Raw genomic sequence first — 12717 nt, 5'->3', positions numbered from 1 at the left:
CACAAAATGGAGAAATAAACTTGCACTGCACAGAGAAAATCAGATTAGAATTTGATGGAATACTTTGGGATTTATTTCTGGAATTTCTTTAGCCTTGGAATGTGCAATATTTGTAAGCAGCATGCTATACCATAACTGTGTGCTGTTAAACTTATTTTTTTCAGCTGAGAACTAAACCCAGTACCTGGCCTTGGGAGTGTAGCCTCTCCCTTGGGCATGGTGGTGCCATGTAGACCCCGGGAACGGTGAGGATACTGCTTGAAGGTCCAGGTTTGATTTAAAGAATTTCTGAAATTGAATAAACAAGGGCATTTTTACATGTTAGCATATGATGTTCTTTTTTTACATGATGGAGAAATCAGTGTTTTTCTCTAAAAACAAAACATGTTTATGCATATTTGCCTGTGACTGACGACAGGTGCTGCCGAACAATCCTTTGACGAAGAGCTCGTTCTCCCCATGCTAACTCCTGGCATCTCCATGTCCCCGTCACTTTTATCATCTGACAACTGATGGATGAGAACCTCGTCATCTTCCTCGAATTTCTGGAGGAGAATGGCGCTGCGCGAACGGAATCGCGCCATGATGCCTTCGAGGGAAGGAATTGACGGGCTCGAATGTGCCTGCATCCAGGAAGCATCATAGACACACATGATATTGCTTTCCTCATACAAACACGTGGCTCTCAAATGTCATCACAACTTCATCAACACCACTCGTGTGTGAGCAGAAGCTAAACATGATGGATGTTTTGGTAAACGAAAGGAGATTCTTTCCTAAGAAACTCCAATGGTGTGGTCGTTCGCAGGTATACTAAATACAAGGTAATACGGTCATCACAGCCCTATGTGATGATACTGTCGTGTCGCCAGTGATTAAGATCACCGGTGATGAATAGCTGAACTGATTTAACTATTGAGGCGGCACCAAATTATGGCGGTTATCACGTGGGTGAGATGGAAGGCTGCGAGGCTTTTACATGAACGAAAAGACGGGTTTATTCCGAAACCACTAAACATGCAAACACCACAACCAATTCAACAATCAAATAATTTATTGAAAATAAATCAGGATGAAATAAAGGTTGAGGTAAACTAAATTCTACGTTTTGAGAAGTCTCCAATCAGTCACAAAAACACACAGGAGGAAAGATAAAATAAAATGTCCTTTTTATTGCCGACACGAAGCCCTGCATCCGAAATGGGTCCTTCTGTGAGGTTCGCCGCTGGGGACGAGGCTGAGAGATTGATGACCCTCCAGTGGGAACCTGGCACAAGATTGCGGTGGTGCTGCACTCGACAGCGCCACAAACATGAGGTGAGAAGTCAAGAAGTTTTCTTTTAGGTTCCTCCACCGCTTAGGGATGTTCAGCGTGGCTTCCAGCCCACCAAAGAAAATAACTGCAGTCGACCCTCTCCCCGATCGCTCTCCTCCACGATGCCAACAGAACAAAATGGCGAGCGTCTTGTTCGAGCCAAAAGATCGCGCACTCCTTTTCCTTTACTCCTTTTCCTTTACTGCTTGGCTTTCTGCTGACGTGGTAATTGTAATTTAATGGTGGCTTCCATGGCCGCAGTGGCAGCAAAACGTAAGGGGAAAGATTACAGAGGGTAAGCACGCACTGGGGAAACTAGCCTTAAACCCTAGAGCTAATTAGCATGTCTTCACCCCCTGCGAAGAACACATAAACAACCTTAAGCTACAGTTTCCCAACTTATGTACATCGAGATTTCTGCTATGCGTCAATGCTAATAATTATACAGTGCTACCTTTCCAATGGTATTCTTTTACCTACCCCCAAAAACGTAACAATACTTAAACCCGACGACGACTGTTGGACAACGTGGCACGGCATCATGAAAACACACGTGGGAGGAAGAAAAGAGGGTAAATGAGAACACAAAGCAAATGCTGATTCATCTACATTTGTGCGTAAAAGTAAAGGGTAAGGAAGAAGAAGAGCAAACAGTAGTAGGGAGCAACAATAATTTCACTTCAATCAATGCTGTGTGATCATTTTCCAGTAAGGCTCATTTCTGAGTGGGTAGAGCCATTTAACACCAAATCCCTTACTAAGTGAGAAGATGACTTGGCTGAATTGGAGTTGAAATTCGGATGTTCAGGAGCAAACAGCCTGTCTGATGAAGGTCGTGCGCTGAGCTCAGACGATGCTGGATCATTGGCATTGTTCTCAATCTCTGTTCCACACTTCAGACACTTGCTCTGATTTGCCCGCAGTTCCTCCATAATGATCTGTTGCTCTAGCAAACGATGGCTCTGTCAAAAGAATAGCCTATGTTACAGTAGTGAATCATGTTTAGATGAAAACAACAAAGCCCATGCATATTGTTATGTAAATCTGCATAACAGCAATTTCAGGGTGGACAAATAAAGATTTACATTAGAAAGATCACGAGCCGGTTTGTCGAATGACACTGAAATCACCCAAAATCATCACAAAAGCAGAATCCAACCCTATATGAGACCAGGTATATTTATAAGTAAATGTTACGGGAGAAGGATTACAAGAAGCAACCAAAACAGCACTCAGTGTAGTGCATACCTTTTCCAAGTTGAACAGTTTACATTTTGTATCTCACCGAGAGGTCGGATATGCATCCAGACCACAACCAAAATCTAATTGGCTTGTTCTTGTCATCTACCAAACTCATCCACCAAATGTTGTCATAATTCGTCCACAACTTTTTGAAGTACAGTATTGTGCTACATATCGTTTGTGGCCCAATCACTCAATGGTAAAGAATCACTCAAAAAATTCAAAATTCCAGGTGAACAGAGGGTGAGGTCGCTGTTGCTTGCTTAAAGTGGGATAGGGTCCTGTACTACACAACTTGGAGTCGGGAAAACCTGCGTTTCCTTTTGCAAAAGGAAGTGCAGGTTTTCCAGAACATCAAAGAGGGCACTTCCATCGATGAGGAACAAGAGTGGACCTAAGGCACTGCCTTGAGACACTCCAGCCTCCACTGGAAAAGGGGAAGAGAGTGCAGTATTTCATTGACAGCAAAGGGGTGACTGAGCAAGTAGAGGGGTGAACCTGGCTAAAAAGGCCTGCCCACGGGAGGCAGCCATCTTGATGAATGTCCAAGATATTGTGGTGTTTGCTGGGGTAAAAACCCCTGGCAAATGAAGAATAACCAAACAGGCTGTTAACTCCGAGGCGATGTCAAATGTGGCGGTTATGGTGCGTGCGGGATCGAAGAACCACAAAGCGCTTATACTGACAGAAAACAGGTTTATTCCCGAACAAACAACAAGGGAAAATAACATCAATATAATAATTATATACAATGTGGAAAACTAATGAGGTAAATAAATCCTATAAAATTGAAGGCGCCCAGGGCGACTTATCTCTGGTGTGGCAGCGGGGAAGCGGGAAGATGGGAGATGGAGCTGGTGTTGAGGAGATGGGCAGGACGATGGGCAAGGTGATGAGAAAGATAAGATGACAGCTGGACGACAAAACTGTGGTGAGGATACGGGCAGAATGATCATAGGTAATCGGGGAGGATGAAGACAACACCAGGGCCAAAGCAGGTAGGCAGGACGACCTCCTTAAACTTCCACTCCTTCCAATTTTGCCCAGAACTCCTTCAGTTCTCCTCACAAACCCTCACTCTCCTTCTCTTCAGCCTCTCCACTCCACAGCGAGCTCCTCTGCATTCCTTTCACGCTCGTCCTCGCTCCGTCCCCTTCTCTTCAGCCTGTCCACTGAACAGAGCTTCACTGTATCCTGTTCCCGCCCAATCCTCTTCACAGAAAACTCTTCCCGGGGCTCTTCCCTCGTCTCCCTTGACGACGCTTGCCCCTCCTCCAGTCCAGGCGTTGAGCAACACCCCCGGCCAGGGAACGATTATAGCTACGCCCTCCTCTCCTTCTGCCTGGCAGAAAGTCACCCGGCACGCCAGGAGGAAGTTTTCATGAGGTTTTACACACGTTTCCTTTCCTCTAATCCCTCTCTATCTTATCACAAGCATAGCCCTCGTATCGTGCACATTTAAACACAACCATGAGCTACATTTTCCCTGCTTATGCAGGGGTGTATCCAGGATTTAGGTTCAGTTATGCTACGGATCCATCACTTCCGGCTTTGTTGTTATTATATACTTGTAGGATTTTTAGTTTCAGGTAATATTGTTGTTAAGATTTTTGTGTGAAATGGAGATGACTTTAGCAAAAGGTAAAAATAAATGTTTGTGAAGGAAAAAGAAAAACGCGGCAAAGGAACCGGATGAGAAGGAGAGAGAGGAGACGGTCATGCGAGAGATACAGCCGTGAATCACATCGGGGCTGCGATCGGACTTTTTTGATATTGGTCGCGAATGAGTTGAGGCTTCCCGGGGGAGGGATTGCCCACGACATCGTCATATATTGCGATTGCAATTAAACCTGCATCTCAGGTTTTATCACCAAGTGTGAGTCATTGTTGGAGGGAGCCAGCGCCTCCTCGAAGAGGCTGTCCGCCTGGTGCTTCGTGTTTTGTCATTGGGATTCCCATATCTACATCATTGTGCGGAGCGCCGTTGGCTTCAACATCGGCTCAATTCCCATATTGACCTCTCACCTCGTAACTCCTCATCCACAGCCGCGCCAATACCTGCCTGTTGTTTTGCCATTCTGCACGATTTCAACCTTCACCGCGTTGGGATTAGTGCACAGACTTTGGGGAGTGTTACATTCCACTCACGTTTGGCGTATCGTGAGTTTATTGCTTTGAGAGCATTGGGGAATGATGGAACCATCATATGTATTGTTCATTTCATACAAGTGATATTTTCATGGTACTTTATTTAATAGTGTTATTATTGTGTATGTGAGAGTTCTCAATACAATTACTTGTTTGTTCTACAATTGCATTGGTGTGGTTCTACCATGGTTTATTAGAACACGCAAAATAACAAATCTTTCTGCCGCGTTCCCTCTCGAGACTCTGAAGGGCACTGTAAACGGGGTCCGGGGAGGAACACATAACAGTTGGGGGGGAGGGGTGGAGAGTTTAACATTATACATCACATTGTATCGAAAAAGATCATTTCGCCGAGTAGAGCGAGGGGAACATTTTTTGTGGGTGTTTCTTTTTGTCATAAATTCTAAAGACTATTCTAAATATAAACAAAAAATTGCTCTAATACCCCCTTCCCACAAAGTGCAAATACACTTGAAATGAAATATAAAACCACCGTTTAGAGGCCATTTTTCCCCACAAAGCGGGGGTTGGCCTTTTTCGGGGACCGTGGTTGTTGTTGTTTTTTTGGTCCCCTTTTTGAAGCAATGTTTTACGGCCGGATGCCCTTCCTGCCGCCAACCCTGTTTGTCGCCTTTTTACGACACACAGGGAATTACCAGTGAACTGGTACTCAATTAGCCGACCTCGGAAGGATGACAGGCTGAGTCAACCCCCCTGGCGTTAATTCAGCGATCGACCAGGATTCGAACCCAGGATCCTTGGATCCTAAGCTGGCATCCTAAGCTAAACTTGAAATGAAATATGCTGGAGAAAAAACTTCTGCTCAAAAAAACATAAATTTTAATCATCTCATGATAAAAATCCAATTGACTGAAAAGCAAACATTGCATATACAACATGCATTTTAAGGCAATTTTCCCTGCTAGAGCGGGGGTTAGCCTTGCGGTCCCCATGACAATCTTCTCCATTTTGCCCTATTTTCTGCATCTCTCCTTGTTAATTGCATATGATGAAATAAATTGCATAATGATCATAACAAATCAATTGTTCCTGCATAAACTGCAACGATAATAAGCATTCGGACAACAAAGTTGATGTGTGACGTCACTGCGATTGTCTCATGAAACCTATTTAATCAGACAGAGGATTCATGAATAACATCTTTCGGGGATGTTTTCTTGCATACATGTCCACAATCCTCTCAATGTCGAACTCAATATGTTCATTTACATCAAACAACACCGAAGCATTGAATCGATCCTCCCCCATGGTGCTCCAGGATGCATTCTTCATGGATTTCAGTGACGAGTTTGCCCTTTCAATGCCACTGGATGTCACGGATGTCAGGAGCAACAAATGTAGGATTTTGGTGCTATTTGGATACACCAGTGGGCACGTTTTGGTGTCTTCAAGGCTTGTTGAGACGTCATCAGGCTTGCTGTTCTTGTCTGTCCCACATATGGCGCCATAACACCAACTCCTGCTCGAATGTGGACAACTGGACGACATAGTGCAAGTACTCCTTTTTGTAACTCTGGGATGGTGTCCAAAGATTGCTGATCCAGTAATTTCAACTGCGAAGGAATCAAACTCATAGCTCTTACAGCTTAGCTTGCTTGGTCAAACTAACAAACCGCATGCTAAACTGCTGGATTAGTGAGTCAAGGAAAGGAAGAAAAATGGCAAACCTGAAATACTCCTTTCGTGTGTCTTGTGTGGTTTGTCTGCAGGTGTGTAGTGGTATGTAATGGTATGTAGTCATGTGTCTGCAGGTATATTATTGCTTTGAGTTTGCCTTCCAAAACACCTCAGTGGAACTAATGATGTGAGGTTTGCCACTTCTGCCATTTGCATTGCCTTTCTGTATATGGAGTCATAATCATGATTGTTCTCCCTTGCAGAACCACCTTTAGAGGCCATTTTCCCCCACAGAGCAGTGGTCGGTCTTTTTCGAGCACCATGGTCCCCTTTTTGAAGCAATGTTTTATGGCCGGATGCCCTTCCTGCTGCCAACACTGTTGTCACCTCTTGCAACACACAGGGAATTACCAGTGAACTGGTACTCAATTTGCCAACCCTGGAAGGATGACAGGCTGAGTCAACCCCCCTGGTATTAATGAAGCGATCGACCGGGATTCGACCCCAGGATCCCACGCCGGCACCCTAACCGCTAAGCCAACACCAGGCTGGTGTTCTCCCTTGCAGCTGAAAAATAAATAATTACTGTAGAATAAAAGAGAAATAAAAAATTACTTCCGTTTCCAGTTCCCGGGTGAGGTTGTGTGTCTTCGGAGCTCGTCCACGGCGATCAAAGTTAAGTTGTTTTTTTCTCAAAGTTAAATATTTTGTTTTGCTGGGTTTGTGTCTACTGTGTTTCTAGTTCGATCATGTTTTATACTTCGTGCACAATTGTGTATTAGTCAGTTAGTTTGGTCGTACGTGTTTGGGGCCTGGTTAGCCTCGAGGCCTGCCCAGTCGCGTTGTATGCTCTTTTGTTATTCACATTCGATCTCTCTCTGGATTTTTTTTTCACCCCCTACTTTTCCCTAACCTCTTACCCTTTGTTTGATGTCTTAAATACAAAAAAATAAAATAAAAATAATACTACTAATTACCTTCTCTCCTTGTGGTCTTCCAGCCCGTGTCCACGTGTTCTTTCCGCCCGTGTCCACATGTTCTTCCCGCCCGTGTCCAAATGTTCTTCCCGCCCGTGTCCACGTGTTCTTCCCGCCCGTGTCCACGTGTTCTTCCCGCCCGTGTCCACGTGTTCTTCCCGCCCGTGTCCATGTGTTCTTCCGGCCCGTGTCCACATGTTCTTCCCGCCTGTGTCCACGTGTTCTTCCCGCTCGTGTCCATTTGTTCTTACCGCCCGTGTCCATGTTTTCTTTCCGCCCGTGTCCACGTGTTCTTCCCGCCCGTGTCCACGTGTTCTTCCCACCCGTGTCCACGTGTTCTTCTCGCCCATGTCCAAGTGTTCTTCCCACCCATGCCCATTTGTTCTCCTCCCCGCCCGTGTCCACGTGTAATTTCCCTCCCCCGCCCGTGTCCACGTATTCTACCCCTCCCCCGCCCGTGTCCACATGTTCTTCACTCCCCCGCCCGTCTCCACGTGTTCTTCCCTCCCCCGCCCGTGTCCACGTGTTCTTCCCTCCCCCGCCCGTGTCCACATGTTCTTCCCTCCCCCGCCCGTGTCCACGTGTTCTTCCCTCCCCCGCCCGTGTCCACGTGTTCTTCCCTCCCCCGCCCGTGTCCATGTGTTTTTCGTGTCCATGTTGGAAGAACACGTGGACACAGGCGGGAAGTTCAACCGGTGGTTTTGTTTTTTTTTATTTCAAAACTCCACCCTGCCATGTTGCATTCCTTTGTGGACTACAACTCGCTTTTTTCTTCCTGTTCAAAAGGCTGCAATCAATTTGCTCATTAAATCATCCATCACAAAAAAAAATTCAGTCTCATACTATTCTTTCTTTTTTCATTCTCTAAACTCACACTCATTCCACCCCTCCTCAAACAGATCTCTGATTTGAATATCTCAAGAAACCCCTCACCTGTTACAAATAAATGTTTGATTCTGTTATAAATGATCGATTTTCTTTGATCATTCAAAACCTTCAAATTTCCCCCCTTACCCCTGCCTCTCAAATCTCTCCCATCATCACCTTGTCTGTGAAACACGATGACAGTTTATAGCTGGGTCGGAATTCAAACCCAGGCTGGACAGCCAAGAGGCGAGTGTGCGTACCTCCCTGAAGATAATCGATATCGTACCAGTAAATATTGGAGAAACTTAAGTGATAAAAAAGAACCTTGCAGGGACATTAGAAGGGACGTCAGAAAACATCACAACAGACGAGGTACAGTTTGAGGCTGTCCGAGGTTCAGTGAACGTCTTTAAAAGGAGCTCTTGGAGCAAAGATGTGATACAGAACAGCAGAAAATGTACCCAGGCCTTAACGACAAACAACTTGCTCCTCAAAACGTAATCCTGAAACAAAAAGGTGGATAATATGGGCTCTGGGAGGACTGAGTAGCACCTTTTGATATCCACGAAAGGAGATTCCAACAAAGTTGTATTTTTCTGACATTAATTCTCGTTTTGCGTATATACCGTAGAACAGGTCAATGTAAACACGTCTTACCTGCTGTTTGTACCTCTCCATGGCATCTTCAAGAGCAGCAAGGCTTTCTTTGTTCTCTTCTTCCTGCGCTCTCACTCTACCCTTGAGCTTCTCAATCTCTTCCGCCTTCTTGTGAAACACCTCCTCGTGGGCTGCAAGGGTGTCCTAGGAGACATATGCAATGATGTGACTTCAATGAAACCGAACGTCCTCACGTTGATGGGTCAAACTCATGCTTCCTCGAGCTTTGGGCAAACACTGGGGGACTGGGAGGCCATAACCGATCATTACACTTTCTACACACTTACACATGAAGAGGAAGTCTTCCCACTTCAGCCATCTTTATTTATGAGTTATTAGGCACTTCTTGCAGCGTTCTCTGGAGTATAATTCAAAGATCGAGTCCTCATGCTTTATTCTAAGCATTTCAGGCATTGTATTGCAAACTGCGGCAACTTTGTCATCCATCTTTACAACCACTTCAACACGATGGTATTCATAGAATACCTACCATGCGCACTGCGCAGTCACCTTGGTGCGAGGCTAATCTGCTATTTTTGAACGTTTTTTTTCTTTGATCCAATATGGCTGCCAGACCACGTGAGCGATTAAATCATCGATATTATATTCTCCGTAGGTGATTCTGTGAGTCTGTCTGTGAGTCTGTCCGGGGGTGTGGCTATACCCGGTCTGGGAGAGGCTTCAAAAACAAATATCCACCATGTTGTTTACTCGCATAGCTTTGAGGCCTCTTTCGTTAGGCCCGCGGTGTCTTGCTTTCTCTCACAGTTTTATTGAAACTCTAATTCGATATCTCATTTCATTTTTCACAGTCGCTAACATGGTTTTAGACTCGGTTGAAAAAAAAACGGGAATAAAATTCGATGAAAGTTACCGTTTGTAGAAAAAATGCATTTTCAAAGGCCTGTAACATAAAGGCCATTCATTGAGTCACCCTCACGATTTTATCTCGACTCGAATTCACCATCTGATTTCATTTTTATCGATGGTTTTAGACTCGGTTTCAGCAATAATTGAAAAAATAAACGCACACACGGGAATCGGGAAATTGCCAAGGTATATTAAATAATCTCGGCTTTTCGCGGATCGATATATCTTACACCGCCCAAATAGCACAGGCAGGAATTGCCGAGAGATATTTCTTCATTCTTATTTGATAAGTTATGTGCACATACACTTTAAATAAGTTATTTGAAATGTTAAACTTTTAAAATGACATTTACTTGCCATTTGATGATTACGTGGCGACACTTCCTCTTCCTCTTGGGGATCGTGAAAATTCATGCGTTGTGTGAAAACTCCAATTCCCGAAATGAACGAGACGGTGAACGGGACGGTCGATGAACGGCTTCATGAATGTCAAAGCAGACTTCAAAAATGTCATTCACTAAAAATGTCAAGTGTGTGTGTGTGTGTGTGCACGCGTGTGACCCACTCCCGTGTGTGTGTGTGTGTGTGTGTGTGTGTGTGTGTGTGTGTGTGTGTGTGTGTGTGACCCGCTCCCCCTTGTATGTGTGTGTGTGTGTGTGTGTGTGTGTGTGTGTGTGTGTGTGTGTGTGTGTGTGTGTGTGAATAAGAGAGACACAGAATGGTGAGGAACAGAAATGGAAAAACGAAATGGGTGTGATCCACCCCTGGGTGTGTGTATGTGTGTGTGTGTGTGTGTGTCTGTGCATGTGCGTGTGTGTGACCCACTCCCCACCCCCACCCCCCCCCCCCCCCCCCGTGTGTGTGTGACCCACTCCCCTCCCCCCCCCCCCCCCCCACCGCCCCATGTGTGTGTGACCCACTCCCCCGTGTGTTTGTGTGTGTGTGTGTGTGTGTGTGTGTGTGTGTGTGTGTATGTGTGTGTGTGTGTGTGTGTGTGTGTGAATAAGAGAGACACAGAATTGTGAGGAACAGAAATGAAAAAACGAGATGTGTGTGATCCACTCCCATGTGTGTTTCTGTGTTTCTGTGTTTCTGTGTGTGTGTGTGCGTTTGTGTGTGGTATGACCCACTCCCCCATGTATGTGTGTTACCCACTCCACCCCCCCCCCCCCTCCCGTGTGTGTGTGACCCACTCCCCCATGTGTGTGTGCGTGACCCACTCACCCATGTGTGTGTGTGTGTGTGTATGTGTTTGTGTGTGTGTGTGTGACCCACTCCCCTGTGCATGATCCACTCCCCGATGCAGTGTGCGTGATGTGGTGAGGATGGGGGGTGGAGAGGAATAGGATTTGAGCTCTTGAAGTCACATTTTAGATGTGATGTAATTACACATTTCAAACTGTATTTCCCATGTGCACGCACATGCATTCACATGTTATCAAAAGTAAATACATAGTGTAGATGACATTATATGTGGATCTGATAAATTGCCAGTAACCTCGACTCTGATTCTGCAACTGGACCAGATGGCAACAGCCCACGGGTGCTAAAATCCTGCTCTGCCGCTCTATGTCACCCTCACTCTGTTCTCTTCACCCTCTGTTTTCCTCAAGGCCATCTGCCATCATCTTGGAAATCAGCAAACATTGCCGCTTTACACAAAAAGGTGCAAAAACAGATCCTTGCACAACAGACCAATCAGCCTGCTCCCAATTATCAGCAAAGTCATGGATTCCATCATTGCTTCGGATATCAAATCCTTCCTCTTCTCCAATGGCTTGAATCTCTGATCATCAATTTGGATTCAGACCACGTCACTCTACTCTGGGTATGCTGCTTCTGCTGTCTCAACAATGGATGGAGGTCCTCAATGCCAAACAGGAAATCAGAGCTGTCTCCCTTGACATATCACGTGCCATCGATACGATCTGGCACCCCGCTCTGCTCACCAAACTCTCCTCCAATGGTATCCATGGAAATCTTCACGCATGGCTTGCGGACTTCCTCTCTGGTCGTAGTCAACGTGTGGCCCTGAATGGATTTCTCTCATCTCCCCTTCCTCTTCAGGCTTGAGTTCCCCAAGGCAGTGTTCTGGGCCTTGTCCTTTTTCGGGTCTTCATCAATGATCTCTCCGACTCTCTCTCTTTGCTGATGACTCCACTCTCTGCCACTCCATTCCTCACCCCTCAGATCGGCAGTCTGCAGCCTCCTCACTCTCTGCAGACCTGGACAAAATCACAGACTGGTCAAACAAGTGGAACATGTCTTTCAATCCTGACAAATCTCACACTCTTACTATGTCTCTCTGAAAAGATCGACTGGACAACCCTCCCATCTACTTTCTCAACAATCCTCTCCAAGCAGTTCTGTCACTCAAGCTTTTGGGTCTCACTATCTGCCATGATCTTTCCTGGGAAGACCACATTTCCAAGCTGGCCTCCATAGCCAGTCGCCGACTGGGCATCCTCCGTCATGCGAAGTCCTTCCTTGGCACACCTGAGCTCCTCACCACATACAAGGCTTTCCTCCGCAGTTCAATGGATTACTGTTCTTCCCTCTGGGCCGGTGCTCCTGCCTCACACCTAGCTCGGCTTCACGCTGTTGAAACCAAAGCTTTCAGAATCATTGGAATCTTCCGCGATGAAGCTAACTCCGAGAGCCTTTCACTCACTCACCGCACGCAGGTCGGTGGTCTTTCTGTCTTCTACCAACTGCTCTCCTGTCTTGCTCCCCCAGCTCTCTCTGTGCTCTATCCCCCAAATATTCCTACAGGTCGCACAATATCTGCCAGCAACCCTCTTATGGTTAAACTGCCAAAATCAAGACTCTGCTCACCTTCACTCCTTCATTCCTCTTTTCTCCTGACTCTGGAATAAACTCCCTCACTCTCTTCAATCCCACTCCTCCCTCCAGGTCTTTAAAACAGCTGTTCGCCACCATCTCTGATATTCCCACATCCAGAACCTTGATCTTTTCTACCCCCGTTAATTCACCCCATGTCCA

The 12717-nt window shown here is 45.9% G+C and overlaps 1 protein-coding gene across 2 annotated transcripts in view; it reads right to left on the bottom strand.

The window, feature by feature from the left end:
- Positions 1–12717, bottom strand: part of LOC137433173 (kinesin-like protein KIF27) — a 98140-nt gene that overhangs the window by 54580 nt on the left and 30843 nt on the right. For both annotated transcript variants that reach the window (XM_078783669.1, XM_078783670.1), the window contains exons 6-9: positions 8845–8988; positions 2074–2277; positions 403–623; positions 185–288 (exon numbers count right to left, since the gene is read on the bottom strand). In XM_078783669.1, coding sequence (XP_078639795.1) covers positions 185–288; positions 403–623; positions 2074–2277; positions 8845–8988 — 673 coding nt within the window. The remainder of the gene's footprint in view (positions 1–184; positions 289–402; positions 624–2073; positions 2278–8844; positions 8989–12717) is intronic.

This window comes from Myxine glutinosa, chromosome 8, assembly GCF_964187855.1.
Source record: "Myxine glutinosa chromosome 8, kmMyxGlut1.1, whole genome shotgun sequence".
Lineage (NCBI taxonomy): Eukaryota > Metazoa > Chordata > Myxini > Myxiniformes > Myxinidae > Myxine > Myxine glutinosa.
The sequence above is the reverse complement of the archived record's forward strand: the minus strand, read 5'-3'. Positions and strand labels throughout refer to the sequence as shown.